The following is a 16,810-nucleotide window of genomic DNA, read 5'->3' as shown; positions in this document are numbered from 1 at the left end:
TGGTGCAGATTAATTACCCAGGTGCTGAGGGTCAAATTAATTCTGCCCTGGAAATTAGGAAAGATATTCACAGAACTGAATGTTGAAGGATGTGTGAGATTTTGCCACATAGAAGGACTAATCTAAAAAAAGGCTCAGAGGTGTGAAAGTGCCTGTTAAAGTGCTTAGGAAGTGATGGTAAATAGTAGGTTGCTTTAGGGAACACTCAGTTTAGTATATCTAGTAGGTAGCATGTTTGGAGTGAGAAGGAAAATGCGGCTAGAAAGGAAGGTTGAGCCAGTTAGTAAAACATTTCGAATACCTTACTAAATTGTTTATACTTTATTCTTTAGGTCTCTGTTTTTCCAACTTCTAACAGCAGAGGGAACTAAATTTGCTGTGGGATAGAAAAGGGAATTACTTGAAACCAGTGTTACAAACAGGAATTTCTTGGTAATCTTGTGTTTTATCTTAAAATTCATATAGTGTTTGCCTTTTACATAATATATTTGTTTCAGTACAAAAATATTTTATTTACTGGTTGCATAACTTGATTACCTCTCCCCCAACCTCCCATACTCTCATCCCCTCAAATAAGCTTTGAGTGTGTTTGCTATTCTAAAATGTGCCAAGTTAATACTGTAGCTTTAGTCCCCTGGCACACTTCTGCTAGGAACCCCTTGAATGTGTTCCCAGCATGAGAACTGTGCTTATAGATGATATGGAGCCTTTGAAATTATTTTTAGGAGAGTGATAGGATAAAAGCAATGCAGTGAAGAGCTGGGTTGGTCCAGATTGAGTAGGAGCCATTTCAATTAATTAGAAAGAACTTTCCTGTTTGTTCTTCCTAGAAATTGTTTAGTCTTTGAACTGTGTGGATCTCCTTATGATCCAAATGAAATCAGACTTGACCTTCTCTCCCTTCTGCTTTTTTTAGTAAGAACTTTGTTTTTACTTTGCCTAGGGTATGCCTAATTGGTGAAGGGAAAAATCTTTCTGAGCAGGAATTTCCAAGAGATGAATTGTTTAGACATGGAATTCCAGCTTCTGCTTTGTCCTTTCTTTGTTAGTCCTCCTGTACTGCTGCTGTGTGTTTAAAAATAAGGGGAATTCCCTGGCAGTCCAGTGGTTAGGACTCGGCACTCACTGCCATGGCCCGGGTTCAACCCTAGTTAGGGAACTAAGATCCTGCAAGCTGCAGCACGGCTTCTTCTACTACTACTACTACTACTACTACTACTACTACTACTACTACTACTACTACTAAAAATAGGAAATACTGATCTATCAGTACTTCTGTGTTAGCTTAAAGTACTGGAATTTGGAGAGTCACAGATGGCCGTGTGGTTTTTGGAGTAGATCTCAGATAATCTGAGTACAGTTCTAGTCCTGCCCTGGCTTGATATATAACGTCTCTGTTTTCTTCTTTAAATGGAGATGATTATCCTTGTTCACATCACAGACCTTCGAGTATCAGGTGAGATAACATATTTAGAATTTGTATATAAAGTTGAAGAGGTAGTATATTATGGTGGATAAGGGCATAAGCTCTTGGAGCTACTTTTCCTGGGTTTGAATCCTGCCTCTGACCCCTACAAGCTCTGTGTTTCCAGACGCACTGCCATTATTCTAAGTTCTTTGGTTCCTGTTTTATCTCATTGAGTCCTCACAGCAACTTTATGAAGTAGGTATTATTATTATCTACATTATAAGATGAGAAAACTTAGGAGCAGAAAGGATAGGTAACTTGTGTAATGTCACACAGTTAGTAAATGAAAAGTTGGGATTTGCACTCTAGCTCCAAAGCCCAGGTGGATTAACTGTTAGGCACATGTACTTCCCAAAAGAAGAGCAGCTGACTAGAAAAGTTTTATGCTTACTAATCGGAATTAACATAGAGATAAGGGGACGTTTTCTTTGAAAAGGAAAAATTTGTGGGGTCTAAAAACCTGTTTTTGTTTGTGGACATATTTTATCAATTGGAAAAAAATTTTTTAGAATGATTAATTAAATATTATAAATGTCCATATGTTACTACCTGGGTTTGTTCTGTTAAAATGACTTCTAAAAATTATGTACTCAGAAGGTTCAGATGTCTCCCCTCTGATAGTTACCCAACTTTCATTTATTTTCTCTTTTGTAAAATAAATAGATCATTTTGAAACTTACCAACGGAGGTCAAAGGGCATCTTGTTTCATCTGGGTGATGAATTTTAGACATTTAGAAAGATGGTACAATGAAGAGTAGAAAAAGCAGAAAGAATTCATACTTACAACACAGGAAATAAGACAGAATAGGCAAAGTTCTGTGATGCAGAAGTTGAATTTGAAGAATTACTTACTCTGAACTTTTTCTTATTTGTCCTAGCTACACCTAGCTGCAGAGGATACAGAGATATATAGTCTTTGTTACAAGTGGTCCTGTGCCCAGGTAAAAATAAAAGGTTTTATTAACATGGAAGAAAAGAAGAACAAGTTTTAGGGTTGGCAGCTCACAGTCTCTGCTTCATTGGGCCAACCATTTAACTTTTGTGAAGTCTGTTTCCTCATCTTAAAAAATAATGTCTTTGTTGTCCGTCTTACTCAGTTATTACAACATCAAATGTGTCAATGTGAAAGCGCTTTGTAAACTGTAAAGTATGTAACCATTTTAATAAGTTAAAAAATTATTTATTTATTTATTTATTGGCTGCATTGGGCCTTCGTTGCTACACGTGAGCTTTCTCTAGTTGTGGCGAGCGGGGGCTGCTCTTCCTTGCCGTGTGCAGGCTTCCCACTGCAGTGGCTTCTCTTGTTGCGGAGCATAGGCTCTAGGCGTGCGGGCTTCAGTAATTGTGGCACATGGGCTCAGTAGTCGTGGCACGCAAGCTCTAGAGTGCAGGCTCAGTAGTTGTGGCTCGCGGGCTTAGTTGCTCTGCAGAATGTGGGATCTTCCCAGGCCAGGGATCGAGCCCGTGTCCCCTGCATTTGCAGGTGGATTCTTAACCACTGTGCCACCAGAGAAGTCCCAATGCTATTTTAAATGGAATTGTTGCCTTAATTTCATTTTCGTATTTTTAATTGTAAGTGAATAGAAATATAGGTATTTTTATATATTGATCTTATATCCTATAACCATGATGAACTTGTTTTTGGTTTTTCTTTTTTAGATCTGATAGTTTTTTTGGTGTGAATTCCTTAGGATTTTCTTTTGCAATATTATGTTACCTGCAAATAGAGACAGTTTTACTTTTCCTCTCCAATCTGTATGCTTTTTATTTCTTTTTATCTTTTTCTTTCTTTTGGTTTTCTTTTTTTTTTTTTTTTGCCTAATTCTAGGACCTTCAGTACAATGTTGAATTTGACGTGGTGAGACCAGATATCTTTGTCTTATTCCTGATTTTAGGGGGAAAGTATTCAGACTTTCAACATTAAGTATGATACGAATTGGGTTTTTCATGGATGACCTTTATCAGTTTGAGGAAGTTCTATAAACTATGTAATTTTTAAAACTTACCTTTTAAAAAATTATTTATTTATTTATTTATTTGGTTGCTTCAGGTCTTAGTTTACACTTTGTCACTTACTGTGTGTAGAATACTGAGAAAGATGTTAGTTTTCTGAGCCAGTTGTCCGTTGTTCAAAAATGAAGATAATCCTTCACTGCTTTGTAAAGTAGGGGTGAGGAATAAATGAAATAATGCATAATTCATGTTAAACACTCAGCAGAGTCATATAGAAAGCACCTAACGGATGGTAGCTACTGTAATTATATTTTAGTTATATTATTGTTGTTGGGGACACTTAGAGTGTTTATTTCTGTAATTAAAACCCTTATACTTAATCTTTGTGCTTATTTGATTAGGTCTTTATTCCTCAGGTTGGAATAACTGGGTTAACCTTTTTCTTTTTTGAGGATAACACCTATAGCACATTCTTTTACCCAAATAAACTGATCATATTTGAACTATTAGGTTGGGATAGGAATTTTGTGGGAGATTAACTGGGAAAGTAAACTGGGGCTAGATTTTGGAAGGACTCGGGCATCGTCTTTCTAACAATCTAAGAATTTTGTCTTTTGTCTCCAGCTCCATGAAGTCCATTGACATTTTGAGCAGTAGAGGGTAATTTAGGGCTGGTAAGTTAGGAAGATTAATCTGCTGTGCCTCTGAGGTCTTCCCTGACCATCCTTGACTGATTAGGGTACTCTGCTATGTGCTTATGTGACTACCCAATATATCCTCTATATTTAGTATTTAATAGACTTTATGTAAATATTTGTTTAAATGTTTCTCTTTTCCTGCTTCTTGAGAACATGGACCACATGTTGTATTCCCACTGTCTAACACGGTATCTAGCACAAGGTAGACATTTGAATAAAAGTACTTGTTGAAAAGGAAATGAATATTTTGTTCTCCACTTTTCTGGAAACTAACTTGTTGGCTTTTGTTTTCCCTTTGTTTCTTCCTGGGATCCAAGGAGGAGGCATCTCCTTATTCCTTACTTGATATCTGCTTGAATTTCCTGACTACTCACCTTGAGAAGTTCTGCTCGGCAAGGCAAGATGGAACACTGTGTCTGCAGGAACCTGGAGTATTCCCACAGGAGGTGGCTGATCGGCTGCTTCAGACCATGGCTTTTCATGGTAAGAAATGAAATAAATAGAGGAAATAAAAATTATGTGCTGTTAATTGGCATTGGATTTTGAAGTGCTACTGTGGCCATTTAATGATTTTCGTAGAAATAACAGAAAACCCTAATTCTAGGAAAAGGAATTCATTTAGTTTTGCCAATCCTGCCACTTACTTTATAATTTGTGATAAGCATTTTTATTTTCTAATGTGGCAAATCATTTTTTTGTTTGTTTCTTCTATATTGTTTTGTTTTGAGGAGCCATTCTCAAGGCAAAAATAACTTCTCTTCCAAAATAGCAGTTTAGAAGTCTGCTGGTCTAAAACACCTTACATTACCATTTGGCAGCAGGAAAATCAATAAATACTACTATGGAAAAACTAGTTTCTGCTTTTGACCTTTGAAATGGGAAATCATAGCTAATTTATTACTTCTGTTTTTAAGAACAAATTCTGAAAATAAATTATGAAAGATTTATCTGTGAAATTCTGGTTATGTATATTGATAATTTTTGTTACCTCTATATAAGTTTTAAGTTGAAAGAGATAATGCCTTTATATATTTAGGGTGTATAAACTCTTACAAGTAAGAAACACAATTTTCCCACAACTATAAAATAGAATGAAAATGTGGCAGTAATGATAATTATCATTTATTGATTGCCTCTTGCATGTAATAATGCCAAGCATTTTATATGCTTTTCTTGAATTTGACTTTTCTCAAAAACCTGTAACATAGCTATTTTTATCCAGTTTATATACAGATAAGGAAACTGAGGTTCAGAGATGTAACTTGTTAAGAGTCACAGTGTTAATAACTGTCGTGGTTCAAATGCAGATCTGTTTGATTCTAAATCTATGCTATTTTCACTGCCACACAACCTTCCTATACCTACATTAGAGGTATTCCTGCTCCTAGATGCCTGATGATGGTATACACTTTTGTTGTGACTTTAAATATGTAGATACACACAGACACATACATATCTATTGGGTTGGCCAAAACATCTTACAGAAAAACCCGAACAAACTTTTTGGACAATCCGATAACATAAATATATTTATAAATATTATATTTTATTAAATATTAAATATAAATATATAAATTTATTATGTATACTTAAAGTCGCAGCAAAAGTGTATACCATTATCTGGCATATATAGAGAGAGAGAGAGAGGGAGGGAGGGAGGGGGAGAGAGGGAGAGAGAGAAGGAGGAGAGCGAACACAAATGCAGATAATGCATTCCAAGGAAAGGTGGGAGAAATAAGGCTGTAATTGAGGTATTTTGGAATAATTTAGGGAAGAAGAAGATACCTACATTCCTTGGTTTTCACTAAGCTGCTCAAGTCTGTAGTGTCTTTGAATTCTTCCAACCTGCCAAAGGAACTAGGATAAATTTCAGTAGATATTATCCATGTTAAAGTTAAAGGTCCCTGGGCTTCCCTGGTGGCGCAGTGGTTGAGAGTCCGCCTGCCGATGCAGGGGACACGGGTTCGTGCCCCAGCCCGGGAGGATCCCACATGCCGCAGAGCGGCTGGGCCTGTGAGCCATGGCCGCTGAGCCTGTGCGTCCGGAGCCTGTGCTCCGCAACGGGAGAGGCCACAACAGTGAGAGGCCCGCGTACCGCAAAAAAAAAAAAAAGTTAAAGGTCCCCTACAAAGCTGCACAACAATTTAAGAGATCATGCCAGTGCTAACATTTCTTTCTGGTCTCAATTGAATGATTACACTTACCAAGCTCAATTTAAATATTTATATATATAACTGGTCTTGTCAATCAAAAGAATAAATGTTAACTGAAGTTTTAACTTTGCCAGATTCCTTTTGAAATATGACTACTATTGGTTAATAATAGCAGCTAACATTTATTGAATGCCTATTATATACCAGGGACTGTGGCAAATGCTTTATATGGATAAAATAATAAAGTAGTTTTTAAGTAAATGTAACTAAATAATTGTCCTCCAGAGTAATGTCTTGGGGAGGCTATATGCTTGATCAAAATGTGTTTTCTACCTCTGTTTTTCAAACTGCCTTCAGATGAGGAAAGTGAGAGTCAGAGAAACAATGTGCTGTCCCCATTTGTGTTTCCCCAGTGTGATTACCTGCCTTTTTCACCAAAAAGTGTTCTGAATTATTTAATCTCTTTGTAAAAATCATATCCACCTTCAGTCAGGAGTGGATACTGCTAATATGCAAAAGAACAAATTCTTGTCACAATTTTAAAAAGTTGTTTGGTAAATGTTTGTGTGTTTGAAAATTTTCATAATAAAATGGGAAAAAAGTTGTTCTGTGAATTTTTTTTTTCTTTTTTTTGCTGTGCCATGCAGCTTGTGGGTTCCTAGTTTCCTGACCAGGGATCAAACCCAGGCCCCTGGCAGTGAGAGCGTGGAGTCCTAACCACTGGACCACCAGGGAATTCCCTATGAATGCTTTTAAAATTGATAATATATTTTTTCTAATAGCATAATTATTTAAAAAAATAATTTATTTACATTAAAAAATTTTACTTTTTTACCCGACTCAAAGGATTAATGATATTGGTGGCAATCCTTATTAAAATAAGACTATTACTAAAGAGTTTTACTTATTTGGTTCTGTGATTCTCTTGTCATAATCTTTGCTCATTGTGTCTGTTGTCTCAAAGCTAAAAATCTTCCAGGAAATGTGTGGATAAAAGCTAGGAATCAGAATAAGAATTTTACCACCTAATGATAATGCTATTTAGCTATTATGAATATAATATCTATTAGCTATTATGAATATAATATCTATTAGCTATTGTGAATATAATATCTAATATTATGAATATTATAATGCTGTAATCATCCATGTACAGGTCTTATTTGGACATAAGTTTTAATTTCTTTGGGATAAATACCCAGGAGTGCTACTGTTGGGTTCCATGGTAGTTGCATGTTTAGGTTTTAAAAAACTGCCAAACTGTTTCCAAAGTGGCTTCGCCATTTTACACTCGTAACTATATAAGACTGACCCAGTTTCTCTGCATTTTGCCAGTATTTGGTGTTATTACTATTTTTTATTTCAGTCATTTTGATAAGTATGTAGCCATTATTTCTTCAAATACTTTTTCAACCCTACCCTGTTTCTCCTCTGGGACAAATAGCTCTGTTCCATTTTTTTTTTTTTTAGTCTATTTTTATTTCTTGTTCTTTAGGTTTGGGTAATTTCTATTTTTTTATCTTTTAGTTCACTGATTCTTTCCTCTGTTCCTTCTGTTCTGTTGTTTAGCCCAGCCATTACTGTATTTTTCAATTCTAAAATTTTCCTTTGTTTATTTTATTTATTTATTTTTGGCTGCATTGGGTCTTCACTGCTGCACGTGGGCTTTCTCTAGTTGTGGTAAGTGGGGGCTACTCCTAGTTTTGGTGCGTGGGCTTCTCATTACAGTGGCTTCTCTTTGTTGCAGAGCACAGGCTCTGGGCGCGCGGGCTTCAGTAGTTGTGGCATGCGGGCTCAGTAGTTGCGGCTCATGGGGTCTAGAGTGCAGGCTCAGTAGTTGTGGCGCATGGGCTTAGTTGCTCCGCTGCACGGGATCTTCCCAGACCAGGGCTCAAACCCGTGTCCCCTGCATTGACACGCGGATTCTTAACCACTGCACCACCAGGGAAGCCCTCCCTTTGGTTCTTCTTTATATCTTCTATTTCTTTTTTGAGGCTTTTTGTTTTCCATTTGTTTCAAGCATGTTTCAAGCACACTTTAGGTTTTTTATGATGGCTCCTTTAAAATCTTCATAAAATAATTGTAACATTTCTGTTATTTCAGTGTTGACATCTATAGATTGTCTTTCTTCAGTTTGAGATCGTACTGGTCCTTTGTATGATGAGTGAATTTTTATTGAAATCTGGACATTTTGGAGACTACTGTTTTGGAGACTACATGACACTACTGTTTTAGTCTGTGTTTCTGACATCACTTTAGCAGTGGAAGGTGGAGGCACTGCCTTGTTATCACCAGATTGGGATAATATTCTGGTTCCCCACTTGACTTCTGTTGACACCCAAGACTTGGGGCTCCTCATTATTGCTGTGTAGGGGATTGGCGTTCTGTTTCCCCTCTAAGTCTCTATTGATACTGCCCTAGCTGACGGAGGTATGAGTACCTCATTTCTCTTCTTCAGTTGGCCTCCACTGACAGCATGTTGGGGTGAGGTGACCTCATTACTTACTGTTGGGCAGTGATGAAGTCTCGACTCTCTACTAGGCTTCCTTTGACACCACTCCAGCACTGAGGGGGAGGAGCACCTCATTACTGCCAGATGGACGTGAAAGTCCTGGCTCCCTACTCAGCCTTCTGTAACACCTCCCTGTGGGGAGGCTGGGGCAACTAGTTACAACAAGGTTGAAAGTCTAGGTTCCCTTCTTGGCATTTGCTGGTATGGATGAGGGTGTGGCCACAGTTTTTTCTTTGGTGTTTGACTGAAGTAAAGTAGTTACTGTCTAAAAGCTGCCTGCCTTGCTAGGCTGCCCCATTCCTGATACTTTGGCTAGAGTGAGCAGATTTTGGGGGGGAGCTACTTTTGTGTGTGCTTGTTGGTATTTACCAATTGTCCACTTCTTTGACTTTAAGCCTGGGATGTATGGTGCAAGGAAAAAACCCAGTATCCAATGTATTGTTCTTTGTGTTCCAAGACCCCTAGCTGGTCTGGTTTCTTCTCTTCACCTTTCAGAGTGATCTAGCCTCATTTCTTTTCTCTTCCCACTTCCATACTTAAATTTCCAGAAACGTACCATGTTCTCACTCATATCTAGGTTTTCCCCTATATTCTTTTTCCTCTCTTTACCAGGGAGACACCTTATAGCTCTAGCTGTTTCTCATGTTCAAGCAGTGTAGAACTACTTGTTGTTTTCTAACTGTGTGCTGGGCTTTCACATCTCTAAGGCTGTTTTTTTTTCCATTTTTTAAATTGAGATATAATTGACACGTAACATTGTATTAGTTTCAGGTGTACAGCATAATGATTTGCCATAGGTATTCTAAGGCTTTGCTGATGCTGTTTATTCTTCATTTAATTCCCCTCACCTTCTTTCTCTATCTTTGAACTTTTCCTTCATCTTTGAAGGACTTTCTCAAAGATCACCTTTTCCATGAAGTCTTTTTCAGATCTCCAGGCATCATGGATTATTTCCTTTTCTTTGCTTTCATGATACTGTGTACTTGGCTCTGGTATACCATTGGCTAGATCTAGGCACATAGCCCCATCTAAGTCCAAGGGTAGGTTGGGAAACGTAGTTGTCCGTGTGTCCAGAAAGGGGAGGAGAACCAAATGTTAATAAAATCAGTAGTGTCTACCACAGTCCTGATTCTGCCATGTGCTATTTCTGTGCTCTTGGAAGGCCACTTTTTTTTTTTTTTTGCGGTACGCGGGCCTCTCACTGTAATGGCCTCTCCCGTTGCGGAGCACAGGCTCCGGATGTGCAGGCTCAGCGGTCATGGCTCACGGGCCCAGCCGCTCTGCGGCATGTGGGATCTTCCCAGAACGGGGCACGAACCCATGTCCCCTGCATCGGCAGGCAGACTCTCAACCACTGTGCCACCAGGGAAGCCCAGAAGGCCACTTTTTTGAACCCCAGTTTACTCATCTATAAATTGTAGATAATCATATTCTTACCTCACTGAATTGTTATGTCAATTAAATGAAATATTGTTACATGGGAGTGCTTTGGAAATTTTAGCTATCCTTTAACCGTTTTTTGAAGTTAAAATGTTGCTTGTTTTTTCCTAGGTCTCCTGAATGATGCAACTGTAGGTATTTTTAGGGGCAACCAGATGCGCTTAAAACGAGCTTGCATTCGCAAAGCCAAGATCTCTGCCGTTGCGTTCCGGAAAGCCTTCTGCCACCACAAGTTAGTGGAACTTGATGCCACAGGTGTGAATGCTGATATCACAATTACAGACATTATCAGTGGGCTTGGCAGTAACAAATGGATCCAGCAAAATCTCCAGTGCCTAGTGCTGAATTCATTAACTCTCTCACTCGAAGATCCTTATGAACGGTGCTTTAGCCGGCTTTCTGGCCTTCGAGCATTAAGCATCACCAACGTTCTCTTTTATAATGAAGACCTGGCTGAAGTTGCCTCATTGCCAAGATTAGAGAGCCTGGATATTTCTAACACCTCGATCACAGACATCACGGCTCTGCTGGCCTGCAAAGACCGACTCAAGTCTCTAACCATGCATCACTTGAAATGTTTAAAAATGACAACTACCCAGATACTGGATGTTGTTCGGGAACTAAGACATCTGAATCATCTTGATATTTCAGATGATAAACAGTTTACATCAGACATAGCTCTTCGATTACTAGAACAAAAGGACATCCTGCCCAACCTCGTCTCCCTGGATGTCTCTGGGAGGAAGCATGTGACAGATAAAGCTGTCGAAGCCTTTATACAACAACGGCCCAGCATGCAGTTTGTAGGTTTGCTGGCCACTGACGCTGGCTACTCTGAATTCCTCACAGGCGAAGGACATTTGAAGGTTAGACTTTAAAAATATATTCCTTTGTCTGGCTGACCAATGTTTTAGTTGCATAAGACTCCATTAAGGTGAATGTCTAATAACACATGGAACATGTTCATGAAACAGGACATTATATAGTGGAAAGGGCTTGCTTTAGAGTTAGAGTCCTAATTAAAATCCCAGCTTACTTGCTTCACAACCCAGAGCAAGCTATGCTGTAACTTTTTTGAATTTACATTTATTTATAAAATAGATATGATTCGTACCTTGCAAAATTCTTCTGAAGATTAATAATTATATATGTAAAGTGGAAGATATATGTAAAGTGGAAGTCATATAGTAGGCCCTGGATAAATGATAGTTCACATGATGATAATGTTTAGATATTTTGAACCACTTAAACATACCATTTCTAAAGGATCACTTCAAAGAAACTAGGGATGCTCCTTGCTGAATTGAGTATCTGATGGAAGAGCAAGTTCTCCAAGGAGATGTCTATTGTAGAAATGGTAAAATTTTGCTTTTCTTAAGGTTTCTCATGCCTAATTGTTTAAATTCTGTTTAGGAAACATCTGTTGGACTTGGTACAGCTTGGGATTCAAAGATGAAAAAGATATAGGATTTGCCTCCAAGGAGCCTGATAGTAGTAGTGATGTTATAACTATAAAGCCAAGGATCAGTGAAGTTGCTGTAAGAAAGTAGGAGAAATTTTTTCTAGCTGGAGAATTTTAGACTTGGTAGAAGATGGTATCTGAATCAGACTTTGAAGGATAGAATTATAACAAGTTAAGGAAAACTAATATTCTTCTAACATACATTGTATCCTATATGTGCTTTATATTGTATATGCTAATATCTATAGATAGGTATTAACTCTATTTTATAGGTGAGAAACAGTCATAAAATTACATGATTTACTTTTTTTTTTTTTTTTTTGCGGTACGCGGGCCTCTCACTGTTGTGGCCTCTCCCGTTGCGGGGCACAGGCTCCGGACGCGCAGGCTCAGCAGCCATGGCTCGTGAACCTAGCTGCTCCACAGCATGTGGGATCTTCCCGGACTGGGGCATGAACCCGTGTCCCCTGCATAGGCAGGCGGACTCTCAACCACTGCGCCACCAGGGAAGCCCATGATTTACTATTAGTTAGAACCAATATTTGGATCTACATCTGTCTAATTCCAGAACCCCATTTTTCTTCCCCTACTTCCTATACCGCTTAAGCAGAAGTATCATTTGATCCTACCGGGGGCAGAGTCAGGGATGGCCTAGAAATGAATACTGTGAGCAAAATGACAAGGTATCTTTTTTGAGCATTATTTTATTTATTTTTTATAGAAGTATAGTTGATTTACAATGTTGTATTAGTTTCTTGTATACAGCAAAGTAATTCTTTTACATATTCTTTTCCATTATGGTTTATTACAGGATATTGAATATAGTTCCCTCTGTTATATAATAGGACCTTCTTGTTTATCTATTTTATATATGGTAGTTTGTATCTGCTAATCCCAAACTCTTAATTTATCCCTCCCTCTTTCCCCTTTGAAAACCATAAATTTGTTTTCTATGTCTGTGAGTCTGTTTCTGTTTCATACATAAGTTCATTTTTCTCATATTTCTTTAAAATAAATTTATTTTATTTTTTGGCTGCGTTGGGTCTTCATTGCTGCGCGCAGGCTTTCTCTAGTTGCAGCGAGCAAGGGTTACTCTTCATTGCTGTGCACGGGCTTCTCATTGCAGTGGCTTCTCTTGTTGCGGAGTATGGGCTCTAGGCACGCGGGCTTCAGTAGTTGTGTCACGTGGGCTCAGTAGTTGTGGCTTGCAGGCTCTAGAGTGCAGGGTCAGTAGTTATGGTGCACGGGCTTAGTTGCTCTGCAGCATGTGGGATCTTCCTGGACCAGGGCTCGAACCTGTGTCCCCTGCATTGGCATTTGCTTTCTTAACCACTGCACCACCATGGAAGCCCCTGTCTCATATTTTAGATTCCACATATAAGTGATATATGGTATTTGCCTTTGTCTGTCTGACTTACTTCACTTAGTGTAATAATCTCTAGGTCCATCCATGTTGCTGCAAATGGCAATATTTCTTTCCTTTTTATGGCTGAGTAGTATTCCATTGTGTATATATACCACATCTTCTTAATCTATTCTTCCGTTGATGGACATTTAGATTGCTTCCATATCTTGGCTATTGTAAAATAGTGCTGCTGTGAGCATTGTGGTGCATGTATCTTTTTGAACTATAGTTTTCTCCAGTTATATGCCCAGGAGTGGGATTGCTGGATCATATGGTAACAGTATTTTTAGTATTTTAAGGAACCTCCATACTGTTTTCCATAGTGACTGCACCAATTTACATTCCTACCAACAGTGTAGGAGGGTTCCTTTTTTTTGTGTAACCATTATTGATCTCAAAAAAGGAGAAGGAAAGTTTAGTTATAAACATTTTAAAACATTTCAGTTCTTAGATTATTTGTAAATGTAGACTTTAAAAAATAGAATGTAAGAAATTATTTTGAGTCACTCTTTTTTATTCATTCAATAAATATTTTATTAAGTGCATACTCTGTACTGTGCTGGACATGGGGATTTGATGGTGAGGCGAAACAGGCATGCTCTTGCCCTCATGGAGCTTGTAATTTAGTGAGGGAGTCAAACAATGAAGTTTCATATGTCATGGGTATATGCTTTAAATATATATATATTTATATTTCATATACGTATTTTTTGTATTTTATTTATTCATTCATTTATTTATTTATTGGCTGCATTGGGTCTTCGTTGCTGCGCGCAGGCTTTCTCTAGTTGTGGTGAGCGGGGGCTACTGTTCGTTGCGGTGCGCGGGCTTCTCATTGCGGTGGCTTCTGTTGTTGTGGAGCACGGGCTCTAGGCACGTGGGCTTCAGTAGTTGTGGCTCGCGGGCTCTAGAGTGCAGGTTCAGTAGTTGTGGCACGTGGGCTTAGTTGCTCCGCGGCATGTGGGATCTTCCCGGACTAGGGCTCGAACCCGTGTGCCCTGCATTGGCAGGCGGATTCTTAACCACTGAGCCACCAGGGAAGTCCTCATATACATATATTAACATATAATATGCATATATACATATGCTTTAAACTGCATAGTGCTAAGAATCTAGAAGATATACAATACTACTTTTGAGAATGTTTAACAGAGAGACTCGACTTTGTTTAAGGCTTCTCTGAGGACTTGATGAATGAGTGAAGATCTTATGGATGAGTAGCTTGGTAGAGGAAATTCCAGGCAGCGAGAATGATATATGCAAAAGATGTGTGGTAGGAAGGAGCATGGTACATCCAAGGAACTGCAAGAAGGCCACTGTGGCTAGAGTTCCAGAGTAGGAAGTTGAAGTTGCAGAGCGATAAAGTGAGGCTGGAGAAGTAGGTGCCAGGACCAGATTTCGCAAGGTCACATAAGCCAGGTGCAGGGCAGCAAGAAGTTTGAGGAACTTACATACAACTTGTTATGGAACAAGATAGGTTTCTAGCACAAGACTTGTTGGTAAAGGAAATATAAACATGTAAATTACTATTTTAGTGTTACTTAACTCCCTAAGAAGTGGGTCAGACAGTAAAGAACTGTAAAAAATCAAAGGGAAAGAATTCTTATCTCTGTGTACTGGGAGTTTCGGAAGGATTTCCCAGAAGAGGTGAGCTTGACCTGTGTCCTGAAGGATGAAAGGAATGTGTCCCTAGTACACTGCACAAAATAATCTTCTCAAGGCAAAGATCCTCTAATAGTTGTGATTCCTGAGCAGTACAATTTTTGCTGATTGTTCTTACCACCAACAGACCCTAGAGTGAATTAGCCTAAGTTTTTTTTTTTTTGCAGTACGCGGGCCTCTCACTGTTGTGACCTCTCCCGTTATGGAGCACAGGCTCCGGACACGCAGGCTCAGCGACCATGGCTCACGGGCCTAGCCGCTCCGTGGCATGTGGATCCTCCGGGACCGGGGCACGAACCCGCGTCCCTTGCATCGGCAGGTGGATTCTCAACCACTGCGCCACCGGGGAAGCCCTAGCCTAAGTTTTTTAGTTGAGGCTAGTAGGACATCTGTGTTCCACAATGCCTCTGTGAAACAAGTTTGATTTCACAAATGGAACTGTTACTACTTTGAAATCTTGGCTTTAGGAAACACCTACTTTATTTGCTATCATCTAGTTTCTACCTCTGTAAACATTGAAGCAGTGATTCTCAGCCTTGACTGTAATTAAAATTACCTGGAGTGTAATTATTTGAGATGAAGGATGTGTTAACTAACCACATCATGGTAATCATTTTGCAGTATTTACATGTATCAACTCATCATATTTTACACATTAAACTTACGTGATGTATTTGTGATATATGCATGTATAATATTATATATCTTGATAAAGCTGGAAAAAATTTTTAATTCAAAAAAATCATCTGAGGAACTTGAGCAATTAAATCAGAACCACAGGGAGGTGGGACCCAGACATCAGTATTTTTTAAAGCTCCTTGGGTGATTGTAATATGCAGCTAAAGTGGAGAATCATTGTTTTAAAATACTTTTTTAAAAATAGAGATCATTGGAACTTTGTCCTTTATTCAACTATACACAAAAGTTGATGTTTATTTTTTTTCCATTAGTTATCTGTTTTATACATATTAGTGTATATATGTCAATCCCAATCTCCCAATTCATCCCACCCCTCCTTTCCCACCTTGGTGTCCATACGTTTGTTCTCTACATCTGTGTCTTTATTTCTGCCTTGCAGACAGGTTCATCTGTACCATTTTTCTAGATTCCACATATATGCGTTAATATACAATATTTGTTTTTCTCTTTCTGACTTACTTCACTCTGTATGACAGTCTCTAGGTCCATCCACATCTCTACAAATGACCCAATTTCGTTCCTTTTTATGACTGAGTAATATTCCATTGTATGTATGTACCACATCTTCTCTATCCATTTGTCTGTTGATAGGCATTTAGGTTGCTTCCATGACCTGGCTATTGTAAATAGTGCTGCAGTGAACATTGTGGTGCATGTGTCTTTCTGAATTAATGGTTTTCTCAGGGTATATGCCCAGTAGTGGAATTGCTGGGACATATGGTAATTCTATTTTTAGTTTTTTAAGGAACCTCCATACTGTTCTCTGTAGTGGCTGTATCAATTTACATTCCCACCAACAGTGCAAGAGGGTTCCCTTTTCTCCACACCCTCTCTGGCATTTATTGTTTGTAGATTTTTTGATGATGTTCATTCTGACTGGTGTGAGGTGATACCTCATTGTAGTTTAGATTTGCATTTCTCTAATAATTAATAATGTTGAGCATCTTTTCTTGTACCTCTTGGCCAAAAATTTGATGTTTCTTTTAAATTATTTGTTTGACTACTAATTTGAAAGCTGAAAAATAATAGGTCATGTTAAGGGAAGAGAGCTGAGATTGCTCTGTCTCCTTGTTTAGAATTTTCCAAGTTAGCAAAGTTGATGAAAATCTTGTCTGAAATGATTGTCTTAGTATTGTGATGCTTTAAAAACTAGTTTAGGTTGACATTTTCGGCTTTACATGTTTTTTAGACCACACTGAAAGATGCAGGAAATAGAGACAGTGTGACTCCCCAGTATTCCTTATGAGGCATTATATTATACTGTTAGTGGGTGGTTATAAGAACAAAAGTTTTGTTTTTTTCCACTTTCATATATATTATTTATTTTGATCTCTTGACTCTGTGTGGGAAGTATTGT

General features: G+C 38.4%; 1 protein-coding gene across 2 annotated transcripts in view; it reads left to right on the top strand.

Moving 5' to 3' along the window:
- The window catches only part of ZYG11B (zyg-11 family member B, cell cycle regulator), a 79,872-nt gene that overhangs the window by 19,230 nt on the left and 43,832 nt on the right, over nt 1-16,810 (top strand). For both annotated transcript variants that reach the window (XM_082863481.1, XM_082863482.1), the window contains exons 2-3: nt 4,438-4,603; nt 10,337-11,091. In XM_082863481.1, coding sequence (XP_082719607.1) covers nt 4,438-4,603; nt 10,337-11,091 — 921 coding nt within the window. The remainder of the gene's footprint in view (nt 1-4,437; nt 4,604-10,336; nt 11,092-16,810) is intronic.

Source organism: Leucopleurus acutus (genome assembly GCF_964270905.1).
Source record: "Leucopleurus acutus genome assembly, chromosome: 2".
Lineage (NCBI taxonomy): Eukaryota > Metazoa > Chordata > Mammalia > Artiodactyla > Delphinidae > Leucopleurus > Leucopleurus acutus.
Note: the sequence above shows the minus strand (reverse complement) of the source record. Positions and strands in the feature narration are given on the sequence as shown.